This window comes from Mesitornis unicolor, unplaced genomic scaffold (genome assembly GCF_000695765.1).
Source record: "Mesitornis unicolor isolate BGI_N332 unplaced genomic scaffold, ASM69576v1 Scaffold25904, whole genome shotgun sequence".
Classification (NCBI taxonomy): Eukaryota; Metazoa; Chordata; class Aves; order Mesitornithiformes; family Mesitornithidae; genus Mesitornis; species Mesitornis unicolor.
Window position 1 is genome coordinate 308 of NW_010179751.1, and position 17,527 is coordinate 17,834.

The 17,527-nt window shown below is 41.6% G+C and overlaps 1 protein-coding gene across 1 annotated transcript; it reads right to left on the reverse strand.

Moving 5' to 3' along the window:
• Positions 1-2,446: 2,446 nt before the first annotated feature.
• Positions 2,447-16,999, reverse strand: RPA1 (replication protein A1, 70kDa; the record flags this gene model as incomplete). Its single annotated transcript, XM_010182892.1, has 11 exons — positions 2,447-3,464; positions 3,820-3,906; positions 7,205-7,312; positions 8,577-8,753; positions 9,794-9,926; positions 11,218-11,366; positions 13,008-13,147; positions 14,241-14,433; positions 14,577-14,645; positions 15,743-15,845; positions 16,802-16,999. Coding segments are annotated over 11 exons (1,465 nt in total), but the record flags the coding sequence as incomplete, so codon positions are not given.
• Between the last annotated feature and the right edge of the window lie 528 nt (positions 17,000-17,527).

Sequence of the window (17,527 nt, forward strand, 5' to 3'; positions counted from 1 at the left end):
TATTTTGGAAACACCAAAACCGAAGAACAATAAAACGACCTGATGCATCTTAAAAACCAGATGCGACTCAATTGGAACATCCCCTGCAGACACTCATAAAGGTCACTCACAATTAATTTAAAATTCGCCTACAGTGAAAACACGGTCAAATGGTAACAGTGGGAACTAAGGCAAACAGCAAACTACCTGCACACAGCGCATCAAAGCACGCTTCCCCACCTTCCCTCGGCCACGCAGGACTCGATGTTCTCATGTAATTGCCCTTGCACCTGCCTGTTCGAAACCAGCAGCCTCCCAATTTCATCTGCGCTCTGTACATTTAATTTAAAGCAAAACAGTAGCAGCCACGGGAATCTTCACCTCACCGAGATCCAGTTACGAAGTATTCCAGCATCCTTTCAACTGAACAAATACCCGCTCAGCCCAGATAATGGTTGGAGCCACCCAGCAATAACCTGGACTCTAGCAGAGATTTATGATGAAGGGAAGGAAGACACAGGCTTGTTTGCCAATAATCCCAATTAGCATTGTGATTCCACTCACTTCTACTTAATTAGCACAGTCAGAAGAGCCCAGAGCTTTCTGAAGTCTCGATTGCCATGGCCTGCATCAGTGACTGCAGCAATCTACCGGGGTTTGGATGGCCTTGGGCATTTGGCACTGAGCTGGGAGAGGCGAGCGGAGACACCTCCACTGCTTCCCTGCCCTCGCTCCTCACCTACGTGGCTCCATCAGAACCTCACTTCCCCTGATCAACAAACTATTTATTAACCCGTTAACAGTTCCACGATGAAGGGAAGGAAGCAAGATCTATAGAAACATGCATATACATTTTATATAAGCAGGAAATTATATCTCCCCCCCTCTCAGGATTCATTTTGCTAAATTAGTACTTCTAGGCCCCTCCTACTCCCCATTCTCCTACTCAGCGGTGGAGTCCTCCTCTGTACTCGCCCCAGCTGAGATTCTTTTTTGCCTCTATACGTAGCAGACCAGAACTGTACATAGCATTCGAGATGAGATCTCGCAGCAGAGGCTTATATAATCCTGTGGCACTTGTATAGCTACACTAGAAATACCTCGCCTTACATAGCTCGATGTTTTTATCATATACTAGCTGATTAAAGCATGATTAAAACCCTCCAACTCTTCAGTCACTAATGAGCATCCACTTTATAGCAGGGATGATTTTTTTTTTTATTGGTCCTCAAATAAATGACTTTTCACACAAACCTTTTAAGTTGATTTGCTGTTCCAGCTCTCAAGGTCATTCAGCTGATGCTGTAAGATACCTTAAAGCCCTCGAGTATTGATACCTCCCATCTCCAGTGCTCCTGCTGATGGCATAGTAAACCCAGCGACACGGATGCATGGCAATTCCCTCTGGGAGAATGAGCAGCCCCAGCAGAGGCAGGTGTGCAGCATCGTCTCGTAAAGCTGCAATGCCAGCAGATATCTACTACTATCACAAACACCCATAAAAACACTCCCTACTATATACACGGGCCTGAGAACTGGAAATAGCCTCAAGGAACATTTCACACTTGCTACCAGTCCCCCCAAACTGGGAAGGAGGGACTGGAAGGGAGGACCAGAACTAAAAGACTGGTTAGCAGAGTGGAAAGATAGATTATCACCACTAACCTACCATTTGTCAATCCAGAGTCACACTGAAGACTGTAATTTTCTACTCAATGCTTTACAAGCAAGGTCAGAAGGAACAAATACTTCAATAAAAAAAGCAAGACATCAGCAGAAGAACCTCATCGTGATACTCAGAAGCCAAAAAAGAAGGAGTTGTTTGTGCAATTAATGGGCCCAGAATAACGTCCCTTATGTCCATCAGTGGAAGTGGCATTTACAGTTCTGAAACATAAAGACTTAAGATGACAGACAGGAACTTATGGGAAATAAAGGACACCAAACGAATACATGAAGAAACAGTGCTCTACAGAGCAAATAAATAAATAAATAAGATCCAGTTTTGCTACCAGAGACCCACTGCAGTACTGCCTGGATGCGTGGAGCTGTGCAGCAAATGCCAAGCTGTGAGCTGCAGCCAGGGAACACATAATTAATGTGATTAGGAGCACACAGAGCTCGCATGCTCTGCTGACTGAAAAGCCCAGTAGCATAATTACTGTTTTCTGTACTAGCTCTATGTCTGAACAAATCTCAAAGCCTGGTTAGTTTTAGACTGCTGTGTAAACGTCAATAAAAATCCCAGAAGTGCCAGCTCATCAGCATTCTCAGGCACAGAAATGGTGAAAATATCACTGCGTTTCCGTGCTGTTAACATCAGGCAAAGAAGTCTCCATTCTTCAGTCTAACCTTAGAGTTTGTAATAAGGTAACATCTCCCCCAAGTGAATCCTTATTATGAAAGCTAATTAATTGCTTTCCAGTAATGAGAAGTCTTTGGTGTTCAAAGAAAGCAAAATTCACTCCACAGGAATTAAACAGTGTTTATTGAAATAAAGCTCCCCCCCATTTAAAGACCTGGTTCTGATTAACATTGTTACAAATAAAACCAAAGAAACCGAACATACAAACATACAAAATATGTATAGGCAGGAAATTTTTGCTAAAGTCAAAAAACCTATAGTATTAATTGAAGAGAAAACTAAAGCAATGCTTTGTAGTTGCCTAGATTTCCCTGGGGGATGGAGAGTCAATGCTTATCTGCCTTCCTCAGAAGAGACAATTTTGATTAGTATCAGACCCACCTGACTCAGTCTATTAAACCCTGAAGGAAGGATATTCTTCAGATATAAGAGATGTCTTTGATTAATAATTCTACCATATTGCCATTCCAAGCATTAACAACTGCATGGCACCTGTGGAAACAGAAAGCCTTTGAATTCTATGGCAAGGAACTAACTTGTGCTAATAGACCTGGTCTCCTCCGGCCTTCGCTGAAAGCTGTGCGACACTCGCCCTCCAAACCCTCTGCTGAACAAGTCCAAGTGTCACGGTTGTCACTACTTTCTTGCAAAGAAGACACAGTGGTTATATAATTCAGCTTTACATAGAGTAAGAAAGCAAAATTACTTCAGACATGCTGAAAGCTTTGTCTAAAGATCCTGGCAATCTGTCTAGAGACTCCTCTTTAGCGCTCTCACAGCTTTAATAGACCACAACAGCCAACAATATTGTGGCCGTCAAAGTGCACTCTTACATGCCAGGGGCATATCTTCAGAGAAATGCATTAAATCACTTAGCCCACTACACTGGACTACCATGCATGGTGTAACTAATGCCAAATTGTCACACACAGGGTGGGGAAAAAGTCAGTGTAATATCATCTATTGAGTTTTTCCTGGCAGTTTTAGCTGCAATCAGCCAGCACCAGGCTCCTCACCCCAGCTGAGCATTTCTCCTGATGCTTGCAATCAGCCTCTTGCTGTATTCTCTGTAGTTCACAGGTTTGACGTCCATTGCTGTAGCCTTAATACGAGATTCATCCTGTGAAGGAGAAATACGGCGTGTAAAAAGTACGCTCAGTACTCCAGGCATTTGGTCCTAACCTCCTCCTGCCCCAGAAACTTGGAATCAGGGTTAGCTGGAAGTGCAAACTTGACTCCCACAGCAGCTAATGGTGTTTTCATTTGAAGAAAGCCAGGCTTCATGAACCCTAGAGCAAGCAGTGTTAACAACAGCGGACTCCTCCTTCAGTGCTCAAGAGTGACAGCATTTGTGCGATCAAGCCTCTTTAGAAACTTCCCTCCGTAAACATAAGAGGAGGAAGCCACCTTTGAAGGAGACAACTCAAACTACAAAAGCCACACGCTACATCGTCTGCTTTTTGGGGGATACTTACGTTGTAAGTCTCCAGTTTCACTCGGATCCTGAACTCGTAGGTGTTGAAGTTTGCATTCTGGAACACTTCTTCAAACGCCTGCTCGTTCTGCGAGAAGGACAAAGACAGATATCAGCTGCAGACACTCCAGGCTCCCAGCAGCACCATGAGCCTTCAGAACAGAGCAGCTTTTGCTGATGCTGGCAAAATGGTGGAACTAACTGGATCACGCAGGCACGGATCTTCCATCAAATTTTACACGCCAAAACCATAACTTGAAGTTTTTAAGGGAAAGTTTAGTTCAAGGTTGAAACTTTTTAGCTACCTAAACAAAATAATGTGCGGTTGCACCGAGTCTGCAACCAAGTGTACAGAATGAAAATACCATAAATCCACACGAGGTTCTCCCACGCTGCCTAAGTGGCAAATTCTGATGTTCTGCTCCGGTCTCAAAAACACTGACAGTGTTAATGATTTCTGTATTAATTGTCTTATGAGGCGTTCTGCTTCTCTGCTTACACACAGCCTTGATGGGTATCCTTCACATCCTGACACAGACCTATTTAACAGGATGCTCTATTAAAAAAAAAAAAAGTGGATGCATGTTTTGAACATGCTTTTCTAACCATTAGAAGACTCTGTCATATTTATAACATAAGCCGCTTCTAATTACCATATGAGCACCAAACATCATCATCATTTATAACCGACAATTTGTCAAAACAGTCGAAGCAGCAGCAGACGCGCCCGTGGAGACCGTGGAAAAAAAAGTTTAGTTTTGTAAAAATTAGGTGTAAAAACCTTTGCTGGCAGCCCACAAAAATGCTGCAGCCTCATGATGATACAGACAAGTAATTATTAATGCGTTTATCTACCAGCTGCACTTGACTTGATCAGTCACTCCAGCAGCAGACAGAGCAGCTGATCTGGAATTGAACCCGCCGCAGTTTCGCTCCCATTCCAAGCGTTACATCTGCTGTTTTTAAAGCGTGCGCAGCGCTATTTTACACTACACAGTGACTCTCCTAAGGTTTCGAAAAAGCACAACAAATGAAGGTGAACAGGAGTAGCTAGTTTCACAGACTGCAAAATGTAGGCATATCCCTCCTGAATATTAAAAAGCCCTTCTTCTGACCACGGTGTGGATTAGAGGAGAAGAAAACTCACTTAATAGAGCATTTGGCTTCTGTTCCCTGCTCTGCCACAAACTATGCTAACCATTAGTGAGGGGAAAATGCCGAGTGCATACCAGTCACTGTTACCCTGCATTACCTCCTCTGGTAACAAGCACAGCAGAGAAGCAGATGAGAAACCGTGCACGCATATCCATGCTTAGCATGGCCTGTGTACGTGGACTCAGTAGACACCGTGAGCAGTGGAAACACTCCCAAGTCCACAGGATAACACATCAGATCTTCAGAGAAAAACCACTGCGACAAGCTTACTGAAAATGCATCAAGTACCATTCTTAAAGGCTCATGAAAGTGTCAAATCAAAACCAATTTCCCCCCGCACACAAAGCATTCCCGCTCAAGGGTTCATTCCATATTATGTTCCATTTTCTATCCTCAGCCATTTCCATTAGGCAGCTCTTCAAAAGACATTACATGTTTGCACTTCTACACAGGATCTCCTGTCTCTTCATCCCCACCCAGTTCTCTTCAGCGTTAAAAGTGACTAAGAAATTTTGTTTGAACTCTAGCAGAGATTAATCACAACCCAAGGAAGAAAATATTGACATGTTAAGAATATCTGAAAATGGAAATGCAAAAGTGCAAGCGCATCTAATTAGAATGTCCTAGCAATACATCTTCCTGCAGAACAGAGGTGCCCAGCCTTTTTAACATCACAGACTTTCGGCATCCCAGAAGCACAAGCTTTGTACCACTTATCTTACAGAGCTTAAGCCCAGGAAATTTCCCAAAATCATTCTTAAAAAAAACCCCCAGCCCTACTTTGCAGAAGCAGATGAGGCCTACAGCAGTGTCTCAGGACAACCAGGACCACAGCCTCAACAATCCCTCCTGCTTCCTTTCCCCTCCCCACAGCCAAGCAAAGGGTTAACCAAGAACTGGTGTGGTCTGTGAAGCCCTAGAATCAACCAGCCTGGGAGCACAGCAACGCTCACATGCAATTCAAGAACTTATTATGCTTTCCACATCATCATTTAAAAACAAAACAAATCACATATTGTATAGAGTGGACAACTAGAAATGAGGAAAATATTATTTTGGGTGGAAGAAAGGACACTACAGCAAGAGAAGCATATAGTGACAGAGGGAAGAAAATACTGCCTGTCAGTTTTTAACAGCTTACAACCTTAAAAGCCTGTTCTAATCTGTCAAAGAAAGATCACTTAAACATCTCTGCTCATGACCCATTTTACAAGTCATGGTTTTCACATGACCCACAAAATTTCTGATGATATTTGGTGGGAAAAAGAGAGCCTTCAGAAGTGGGCTAACACACATCAGTTCAAAAAGCTTCCTGCCTGCTTACGAAGCTACATACAAAGTGTTCTGGAACTTTTTGGTTTTGTAAACAGAATTTTGGAACACATTAGGGCTAATTTGTTAGCATTCATGGGTAAGATAGGGGTTTTTTTTTTGCAGATTCTTCCAGTTTAGGTACAATGATAAAACAGCCTGTTGTTTCTACCGGAGTCAACATGCGTTAAAGCTGTCAGCCCTCTAAAGGCTGTAGTAGTACCCACAAGAAATCGGCTGTTTCTGGAGGTTCAGGTGATAAGGCCAGGCTGATCTCCAGCTCTGAACTGCCAAAAGAGCTCAGAGGTAGACAGACTGACTGTGGGAGCAAACTGTGGAGGAAAGCAGGCAAATCTCTGTTCTCCAGGCAGATGGCCTGTGGAAAATAATCCTCAGGGGAGTAAACAAGTCCCTGCCAAGAACTTCAGAGTAGGGAGAAGCAATGATTCGTGAACTTGTAAAAGATACTCTAGTCCAACATCTGGAGAACAGTTTCAGGCCAGCTCAGAGGCCTGGCAGCTCATCACTCAGGTCAAAGGGCAAGGTCAAATTCTTGCCAGATGAAGCAGAGTATCTTTCTTTCATGTGGCACTTCTGTATTTAATAACGCTGGTAATTTCCACAGCAACTACATGAACGTAACCCACTGCCTTTGCCCCCTCTGCTGACTTAGGAGTGCTACATGTGCACACAAAGGGATGAATCGTGCTTTCTAATGGATCAGCACTGATGTTCCACACATACCTTAAATTTTTTCTCCAATTTGCCTTCAAAGTCAACATTACAAGAATATTTCCTGACCAGGAGGGTCAAAACCAAACCAAAATCAAGACATTTGAGAGCAGCCCAGCAGCGAGATGTGTGAAGCACCGTTCAACTTCTAGACATTTAGTAAAAATGCAATAAGCTAATTGACTGACCTTTTCCTTCAGTTCTCCCAGAAAAGCTGCGTTTTGCCCAAGAATGAATTCTGCTGCCTCTTGGAAACAAGTCACCCACTGATAATCCAGGCAGTCTGCAATGGTCACCTAAAAAAATAAAATAACAAAGCCACTTCATCCAGTTGCCTATTCCTCAAAGAATACAGTACCAAAGGAAGATTTATTTCACAGCTAAAAGGAGTTTTAAATTTCCATTAACTATCAGACCCCTTTTCCATCACCAACGGCACAAGACAGTGACTTACTGCCTTTTCTTCTTCTTTTTTAGGCTCCACTGAATGTCACAGTAACTTAAAGCAAGTTAATATTGACAGTACATTGTGGCACAGGAAAAAGCCAACCAGATCAGTGCTCTACACTGATGGGTATTTAGCTCTGTTCTGCTGTCACTGATGAGCTGTGAGCGAGAACAGGTAGCTCAAAACAACCACCACCAAGGGGGGACATCAGCAATCTGCATTGGCTTTGTACTTATTTTGAGCATAAACACATGTAATATTATGTTACGAGGAGACTATCGAAACATTCAAGGACAGGACAGAGCAGTGAAAAGATCAAGCACCAGCCTCGCTGCGTTTCCTGGCTGCTTTCACAATTAGTAATGGAAAATAGGAGACACGCTGTTCTGAAGGCCACGACTGTACCCTCAGTATCCCCTTTATATCCTACGAGAATGATTCTGCTATGTAAAGTAGTTTATGCATTCCTAGAAGTTATCTGCTAGAAATTATTCACAAGCAGTTTGCGTTTTAGCAAGACTGTGGGGATAGTTCTCTGCTCTTTGCATGTCTACCTGGCAAAGCATTTCTAAGAAGCCGATACAACTCCAACTTATAGTGTAAAACAGAAGGTTTGATGCTTACTGTGTAAGCGGGCATCGCAGTAATAATCCCCAGACAACTTTCTGAAGCAGGCTTCATTAAAACATGAGACAGAACAATACCTCACCAAAAAATGTACTAAATATAGGTAGCAGCTGTAAAAGTGCAATTACTGCTCTCCAGAAATGCCATTTTACTTCAGTTTATCTTCACTACTGAAGAGGCGTAGGCCATCTGTACTCTGCACTGCATAGTACACTTGGAAACCAGAATCAACTGAGCCAGCACCAACTTTTTGGCAAAGAGAAAAGCTTTTAATTGGAGCACTAGGAAAACAAACTGCTAATCAGCTCAATGAAACATCCCTCACTCAGGTACCATACACAAGCAATTTGAATATCCTCTAACCCACAGGCACCACGGACAGACAAACAGCACGCTAACAGCCCGTTCTCCCAAAATGTTTCTGCTTGGACTGTACAAGGGAAAAACAGCAACGAAGACTCTTCTCCTCCAATCCACTGCCTTACCAGAAGCATCATGCGGTACTTGAAGTTGGGGAATTCACGATCGCACTTTTCACAACGATACAGTCCATTTTGTTGGTCTATCACTTTCTTGTTGCAATCCTGAGAGGGACATGCCTGGTACATGCAGTTCTCTTTGCGCAGATGTACGACTGTGCCCACACAGCTAAAATAATCCGCCTAGGAGAGTGAGTGTGCAACATTAGCCTCAAAATACTCAATGTTTTCCAATTCTGAATTAACTACAAAGCAAGGCACCCATACTTGGCTATTTAGGATTAGAGAGCTTAACAGCTATGGATTATTGGGAAACTGTAAATCAACCCCTCTGTTGCAATCATTTTCAGGCTTCCATTATGTTAAATAAAGCCCCTACAGCAAGATTATTTTGTGTTTCCATTGCAGGAAACTCCAATTGCTAGGTTTTCTTTAGATAAAGCATATTTGCTTCTCCATTGTGTCTGTTCAAATCTCTACTTTTTCCACAGGATTAAGATTCTGCACTTTCCCATGCTTCTTTTGGGAGCCAATACAAAAACCAGAAAGCCTACTGTGTCGTATTACAGATAAGCATTTGATTAAACTATAGCCTACAGAACAAAATACCCACTCACCATACTAAAATAATCATCCTAATTGTTTAAGACCCTAGCCAAGCCTTTCAAGAGATAAACAGAGGTTGCTCAAGAAGCACGTGCAAAAAAAAAATCTCACTGAAAAGAGCTGAGATACAGGTAAAGGTTTTTTTCCTTAGATAGAAGTTCTTGCCTATCCCAAATGGCTTTTTTTTTTTCCACATAAGTTTGGGGGGAAAAAAGCTGTATATGCCTAAAGAGGTTACTGGACTGGAATGCCAGAATTCTGGGTTTTATTCCTAGATTTTCTATTAACCAAGCCCACATCCCTGAAAACCACGTCCTCCTAATGCACCCCTTTCTCCTAGAGCCCTCTGTCCTATTTATATAAACATCTTTGGGGTGAAGTCCCCCCTGTCCCATTTATACAAGGCTTGGAATCCTCTTGCAAATGTTGTTGTGTGTTGCAACACGAACAAGCAGCTTAAATTAATTTTAAAAGTTATTTAAAAGCATAAATTCTGACAGAGGAAGTACACACTGCTCAACAACTGAACTACTTCAATAAGCAGAACGCCTGCATAAACTCTGGCTTTTTATTTTCTCCCCAGCACACAAGGCTTGTACCCAGCGGCCACACTTTACCTTATCTCCTTGTCCCAAGTTCTCAGATTTGGCTTCAAACAACGTTTTCCAATTGGTATTTGCCCCAGATGCTGGCCCACCCCTCCCATCAGAGATGGAGGTGGCTTCCAGCAGCTGCCCCTCAGAGTCAAACCTGCAACCACAAAGATGCACTTCTATTTCCAGGTAGCAGACCATGCGGACTTATCAAAAGCTTACATTTAGTTTCATGTACTTAATACTAGAGGGATTTTTTTTTTCCTTTATCAATGATTGCAAAGGAAACAATTACAGTAATTTGTGTATATTGCAAACAAAAATAGCTTTTCAGAATAAGTTAATAGTCCAACTTAATTAGCACAGTATTTTATAAACCCACAAAAGGAGGACAGCTTTGTTCTATAGAACTGCAATTTGTTTGCCAGCTAGTGGTCAAACCACGCACTGCACGCTTCTTAAAGGCAGGCAGATAACAAGATTTAAGGGCATCAAGATATTTCCATAATTAAAATTAAATTACATGGTCCTATTATCTTCGCAGCAGCTTCGAAATAAAAAGCAAGTAGCATTGAACAGATTATGCTTCCTCTGTTAAAATAAGAAAGCACAGCTTTTCAGCAAAAGATTGTACTGCCATCCCATTTAGGTGGTTTTTGTGATTTGAGAAACACACCAATAAGATTCAAAAACTGAACTTAATTAAAGCGTGACTGTAATAGCTGAGACCCACGGTCAATTTTATCTTCAACAATCCTCTGAAGTATGGGAGAACCACAGCTTCACAAGAAAGGGAAAACACCATTATATTTTATCCATGTTTGGGTGATTTAACGTGAAAACCCAGGATTCACAAATCCAATGCTGTCAGCACTTAACCCTACTCGTACACTCACCACATCTCACTATTTTAGTAGTTACAGCAGACAATTTAGCAGCTATCTACAGTAGAAGCAACAAACCACCGAGAAATCTCTATAACACAATAGAAGCGTTATTTTGCTATCTGAAAAATATCTGATAAGGAACAGACTGGACAAAGTCAGCATGGTTCCTCCAGGCCACGCTAACAGAGTGCGTATCAGATCAGATCCCACACAATGGAAAAAGCCTGCGAAAAAATATTGTCCTCCCAGACAGCGCCTCAGAAAGCAGAGCTGGTCCAGTCTGATTTCATGCTGCCTTCCAAGGCTTTGGGTCAGCATGCACTACTCCTATTGCAATTTTTCAAGGTCTGTCATGGAATTATAAGTTTTTGAATTGACCAACTTTAAAAAGGACAGCCTTAGAGGCTCTAGCGCTTTCAAGAGAAGTTTCTATAACCCTGATACCTATATCCTCTGCTACCTTTCTTCGGTGCTATACAGACTGCTCAAGTACAGAGAAACAGAGTAAAACAAATACTCTGCAGGAGGCTGGAACGAATCAACATAAACACAGACTCATACCATCCTCGGAGCTTAAAAGCCTCTGGGCTATCTGGGTTGATGACAACCGTACTTGAGGACAGGACGGACAGGCTTCTACCACCAAAATCAGAGACTCGGGCTCCTTTGATGGCTATCACAGGTTGTCTGGAACCATCAAACTGTTCAGCCTGCATGTGTGAAATAAACAGAACACATTATTAGCACGCTACAGTAAAGGTATTGAACTTGCAGTCACAATTCACGGATCGTGACAAGAGACCAAATCTGAGTCAAACTATCTCACTGTATTTAGAAAGTAAGGTTTGAAACGGTATCACTAGGAGGTAGAAGCAGCTAACAAATAAAGCTGTAATCTTAACACCTCTTTTCCTGAGGAATCAGAGAATCCTGAAGACATACTGCTGGTCTGGAAAAGGAATTGGTCCCCTCCATTAGGAGTTTCACACAAAGATTTTAGAAAGGGACATGGGTAATGGGAATGGAGGTTTCTCCCAGCAGGAGAAATTATTTGGTCAGATTAGACTCTTCAGGAGATGAAACAACTCACTTGACTTGACTGAGCCCATCATGTCTATTCTACTACAAAAGTGTAGGTAGGCTGACCAAATGCCTTTTCTCTATCTTCCATTTTCTGTTTTTAATCTCATAATGCTACCTTAATGCTGTTCAATTGCCATCAGTTTGTTATCTGAGTACAGTCTGACACTGACAGAACCTCTTGGCATGACAGAGGTTTTGAAAGGTATAGATTTTCTGGACCCCACACCACTTAGCAAGCAAGGGCAGAATCATGTGCTTCAGGATTACAAATGAGCTGGTGTTAGCAGGAGCATTCACTGTATCCAGGAAATGCGAAAAAAAAGAACACAAAACACAACACAGCAGTGAGGACAATGACTGTTATAAAGGAGATATAGATTCTAACCCTAACTATACCAGCTGCAAGCCACATGTCACTTCCCCTTGAGGCTTCTGGTTGTCTCTATTCTACAAGCAAGCACAAAGATTTAACTTTGTAAAACGCAGGCTCTGATCTGTGTTGGAAGATGTATGCCAGGAACTGATTACCAGTAGCCTCTCCTATAACAACCTGGTTCAACCTCAAAACATTGTGATATTGAACTTCCGTTTACTTCATTTTTATCAGCAGATGGTTAATGGTGTTTAGCTACCTACAATATCAGCACACTTGATCATTTAGCCATAAAGCATCACTGTCAAGCTGGCAGGATCACTCCCATTTTATAGAGTGGAACATAAATCCCTGAGTATCTGCAACATTGCTGGAAAACAAACAAAGTAGCCTGTTAAAAAGATAAAGAAGCTGTTTACGACAACTACTCAAAGTTTCAATTCCAAGACTCTGATGCTTCAAACTCCTGGTCTGAGATGCAGCCTCTCAACCGCCTAGTTAAGCAGCAATTTATGCAGGGTAACATGTATCCCACCCTATGAATAAAACTCATTTCGAACGAGACAGCCATAGCCACTGGGCTTTTCCATAATCAAACTGCAACTCGTATCCTTTTCTCAACCAGAAGCCTGTTATCTTCAGTCTTTGGGCTTGAGACATAATGTCTGCAGTTGTTCAGAACACATTAGTCAGATCACGTCAGCAGTTTGTCAGAGAGAGGTTAAGAACATCACACCTGAATGAAACCAGACAGTCTTTCACCTTCTCTCTGCCCCTGATCCTTAAACACTCCGGACTCTGTCTCAGTGCTGTGCCCGTCTCAGGTGACAACAGCACACGTTTCCTCATCCTACACAAAGAACCTTTGCTTAAGAACAGGTAAGAGCGCACATACCTCATTTCCCCACAGTGTAGCTGTCACCATTTTCCCTGATGTATCCATCAGATGCACGTTCCTCTTCGATACCTCCCTATTGTTAGCTTTCACTACAATTTTAGTGACATCTTCATAGCTCTTACAAATTCCAATCACATCTGAAAAACAGTTACAATTTAGTTAGGGTTACTCAAGGGTCACAACTGGTGAATACAAGATCACAAGAGAAGAATTGAAACCTAGTGTTGGATTTTTACCTTGTATCCTAGCTCCCTATTCAAATCAAATCTGATATGGAAATTAAGTGTATTATGGTAGGAACGTTCCACTACAGAACTCTTCAGTGCTTTCATTTTGTTGATGGATTCATTAAGATATTCATGAATACAAGCCTCACTACATTAGCGAGATCAAGGCATTGTACTATCTTTTCCCATCACACTCTGTCAAAGGACTTCAGCCCTGATCCTGTAACACACACTCTGGCTGCTTAAGCACAAGTCTCTCAGGCAAGGGGGTTTCAAAGTGACTGTAACACAAAGCAGCAGTTGGGTAAGTGCCTTCACCGTAGCCCCGCGACTGTAAGCTGCGACTTAAAACAAGTCTGGACGTAGTAAGAGCTAACACAATCCCCTCTGCACTCCCTAAAAAACAGACAATTTTTTAATATTAGATCTACCTTTAAAATTCCGAGCTGAATGCCTCTGAATCACAGGCATCTTGTGCCTGTGAAACCCAAGAACCCTCGCCCCCACCCAAGCCTCAGATTTTTCCGGAGTACTCTGCCCAACAAATTACAGAAAAACAAATCTCCAATACTTCACAAAGCAAGCCAAAACAGTCATGCAACTTGGACTTGGATGTAGTGAATTATGCCAAAATCACTACAGAGATAATTAGATAGTGAAAGCAAGCAAGACCATGGAAGGTATGAAAAGAACACGTGCTGAGCAAGGACGTTTTTCTTTCAGCCCTTTTCTGTGGAAAACAATGATCACAGTACAATAAACAAGTAACATTTACTGTCTTTAGTTTGAAGAAAAACCATTATATACTGTTAGCAGAACAGGGCAAAGAGAGCTTAACAGGAGAACTGCCCGAGGTATACAGTGATAGTTGCTATTAAAGATAACTTCATTTAAGAGATCATAACACTCGAAGCATTCTATGCTCACTACCTCCCCAGTATTCAGGATACAAAAATAAAAGTTCACAGCTTTAGAGCTTGCCATTTCACTAGGTAAGACTGACCAACAATCGAGTCTTTGGGTGTGTTCTCCAAGTCAGAGATGGATACAAACTCAAACTGAACAGATGGAAGATGCTGGGCATCATCACAGGGCACAACTGAAGTCTCATTAGTGAACGTAATCTCATAGTCATTCTTAACAGCTGTATATTGCTTGTTAGCAGTCTTCAAAGTGCCTTTGGTAAAATAGTATACCTACAGGAGAAAGCAACGAAACAGAGGATATTATCAGAAGTCTGACAGAGAAAATAGATTGTGTTCACCTTTAAAAAACCTTGCTATGCTGAAGTTCCTCTTTCTATCTCATGTCAGTCTGTGAAAGCACAATGCTACCATACCTTGTTCAATTCAATGAGTGGAAAGAACTTGTCTGCTTGATCATTGAATGCAGTAGCTCTAATCTCGCCCTGCAGGAAAATAGGAGATATGGTCAGAGCTGAAATTCAGCATGAAGAAAAATAAAAAGAAAATCTTTGCAATGTTAAGTGGCATCAATTCTACAGACACAGCGTGGTCTGCCAGGCTAGCTCCAGGCATGGGAGAAAAACAACATTCTCCTCACATTTGTAGTTAGAGCTAAAACGACATATTCTACACCTGACCATCAAATCTCATATTCAAGTCTCATTAGTTTATCTAGAGCTTCAGAAGGAAATGCGTGTCATACACGCACCTCTGAAAAGGCATTTGTCAAACTGGTATTAATTGCCATTACACGCAAAAATGAAATTCCAACGGATCATGCAGCTCCACAAGTTAGCACACACTATATTGTGATCCATGTCAAGCCTTTAAGTAAGCATTAATAACAATTGTAAACTCACTAAATATGTTTTTTTAATAAAAAAAACTGAATAGAGACTGTACGCAGAGAAAACAAATGGCTCATGACAACATGTTACATTATTAACCTCACATTTTATACTAAACATAATCTAGCAGAATCTTGTTTGTTTTCACAACAGAAGGCTGTAATTTGATAAGAGGTTTGACAAACTGCAAGTTTAGTTAGATTAACCAGATACCGTTCCCCAAACAAACCGCAGATGAAATTTCCTAGTATTACAATAATTTGTACTCTGATTTCCTCATGAAAATGAAAGCTCATAACTTGGAGGCAATGCTCCTCTCACTGCTTGTTTTGTAACATGTATCCAAGCAAGGATGAGATCTCAATCGTAATCTACAGGAAACCACCACAAACCTAAGTATTAGGCTGTCACTTCCCATGAAAAACTGTATTTTGAAGCTGCAAAAATTTAGTCTCACACTGTAGACTTTGATGAAAAATAATCAGTATTGTCATAAATAATAAAGTCATTTAAGACTTCATTCTGGATAAAAACTGGGTTGTTGATGCTCAACATAATGAATACAGGAATACGAGCTTCAGTCGTAATAAAAAACATTTCCTATAACACACTTTATTTCCTCCATTCTGTCTTTATGAAGGGTTCATCACCATTTGGCATACATTATCTTTTTCTCAACATACGACACTTACGCTTTCGTCAACGAGCTCAATAGAAAAGAGCTTTCCTTCACCACGGGAGTTGCTCCACGTGCGGATCTGGCCTTTTTGGGTAACACGAGCACAAATGGTCCACCTGAAATAGTGCAAAACAACAACAAAAAAATCACTCTTCTGTGTCTTTTTCTTTTTTTCAAGGGATCGAATTGACAAACCCTTGGAACTGGAATGTCATTATTTCAAAATCAGAATCTTTCCACTGCACCTCAGCAGCTCTACCCGCTTCTCGGCTGCTTTCTATTTTAATGGCCTAGACCATTAAAGGCAGAATGTTGTAGAGAAAGCAACAAAGCCAGCCATAAAGCATCAAGTATGATAATAGCAGCGAACAATCCTTCTGCATAGAAGCAGGCCTCAAATCTTTTACTCTTCTAGGGTACACTTCTCATACGGCAGCTTGCCTGTTCTGAAAAGCCATGCTAGAACTCAAGAGCTCAATTATAGGATTCGCATTTAACTTGGGTAATCAAATCAGTTTGCATAACTTAAAAATGTCATTCACGAAATAATTACATCTTCATGCTTTTCAACAGTAGCCGAAGTGAATAGCTTACTGAGCTGTTTTGTCATTAACTTACCAAAAAGAAGGTTGCTCCAGGAAAAAAAGAGAAGTCAATTGATTTTCAACTAAAATATTAAAAGCCTATCAAGCTCAGTAGGGTAACTTCAGCAAGACAATGCAAAGGCAATTCTGTTTGTCAGAGTGCTGATAAAATTAAAAACAAAAAAAAAACCAACACGAAAACCACAAACTAAGAAAGAAACTCCCAAAAAAAACCCACCAAAAAATGCAAACACAAAAACAAAACAAAATGTGCACAGCTGCATTTGTGGAGGTGGGTTTTTTGTGTGGTCCTTTTCTGGGGGTTGGTTTTGCTGTTCTTGTTGGGTTTGTTTCTTTGAAGTTAACCAATAAACTCAAGAGAGCTCAAAAAAAGACCTGACAGATTCATACGTGAGAAAGCAAAAAGCAGCTTTTGTTCCTCCATGCCTGTGCCACTGAGTAATACCTGGCAAACCACGATAACTCACTTGGATTGGTATGGGTTCAAGCTGGCAATGGGCACTACTTTGGCCTGCGATCCCCCTGGTGTCTTCATCAAGCTGGGAGCGCTCGTTTTACCAAACTGGTTTGAGGGAGCGTGGTACTTCGGAGCCACAGGACCTTTCAAAAACCACAATAAAGCACACAGAACTTCAGCCACGCGGAAACAAATCCAGGTTAAAACCCTATCATGGTGCAAGGTCAGGCACCACAATTCATCTGCAGAACTTTTCCCACCACGCAATGGGAAGCTGCATAGAAGGCAAAGTTGCATTTAACACTGGGTAGGCACTTAAAGCTCCATTTACTGTGCTGTGGGCACCAGAGAGCAGCTGCAAGTTTGTTGAATCGCTTCTGCTCTTGGTCACGTGCATTTTCTAGGCTGTGAACTGCTGCAGAAGAGACACGTTCAGGCCTTTAGAGCACTTGCATTGGAAGTGGAGATGTGTGCAGAGTTAATCACTGAAACACAGTCTAAGTGGGAAACAACTAGTTAGCAGTAAAGTCTCTAACATACAGCACACCAAACGTTACATCTGTGCTATCTGGGGGAACAACAAGGAATGGTACCCCACAATCCAATAATTTCCTGACAAATACTGCTAATTCCACACTGAATCTTCTTAACGTATAAATGTACACCTTGAGAGAAATGTAGCCTCTTGAGAGAATTCACCTTTTAAAGCTATGGGTTAGTCTTTAATCACAGAATC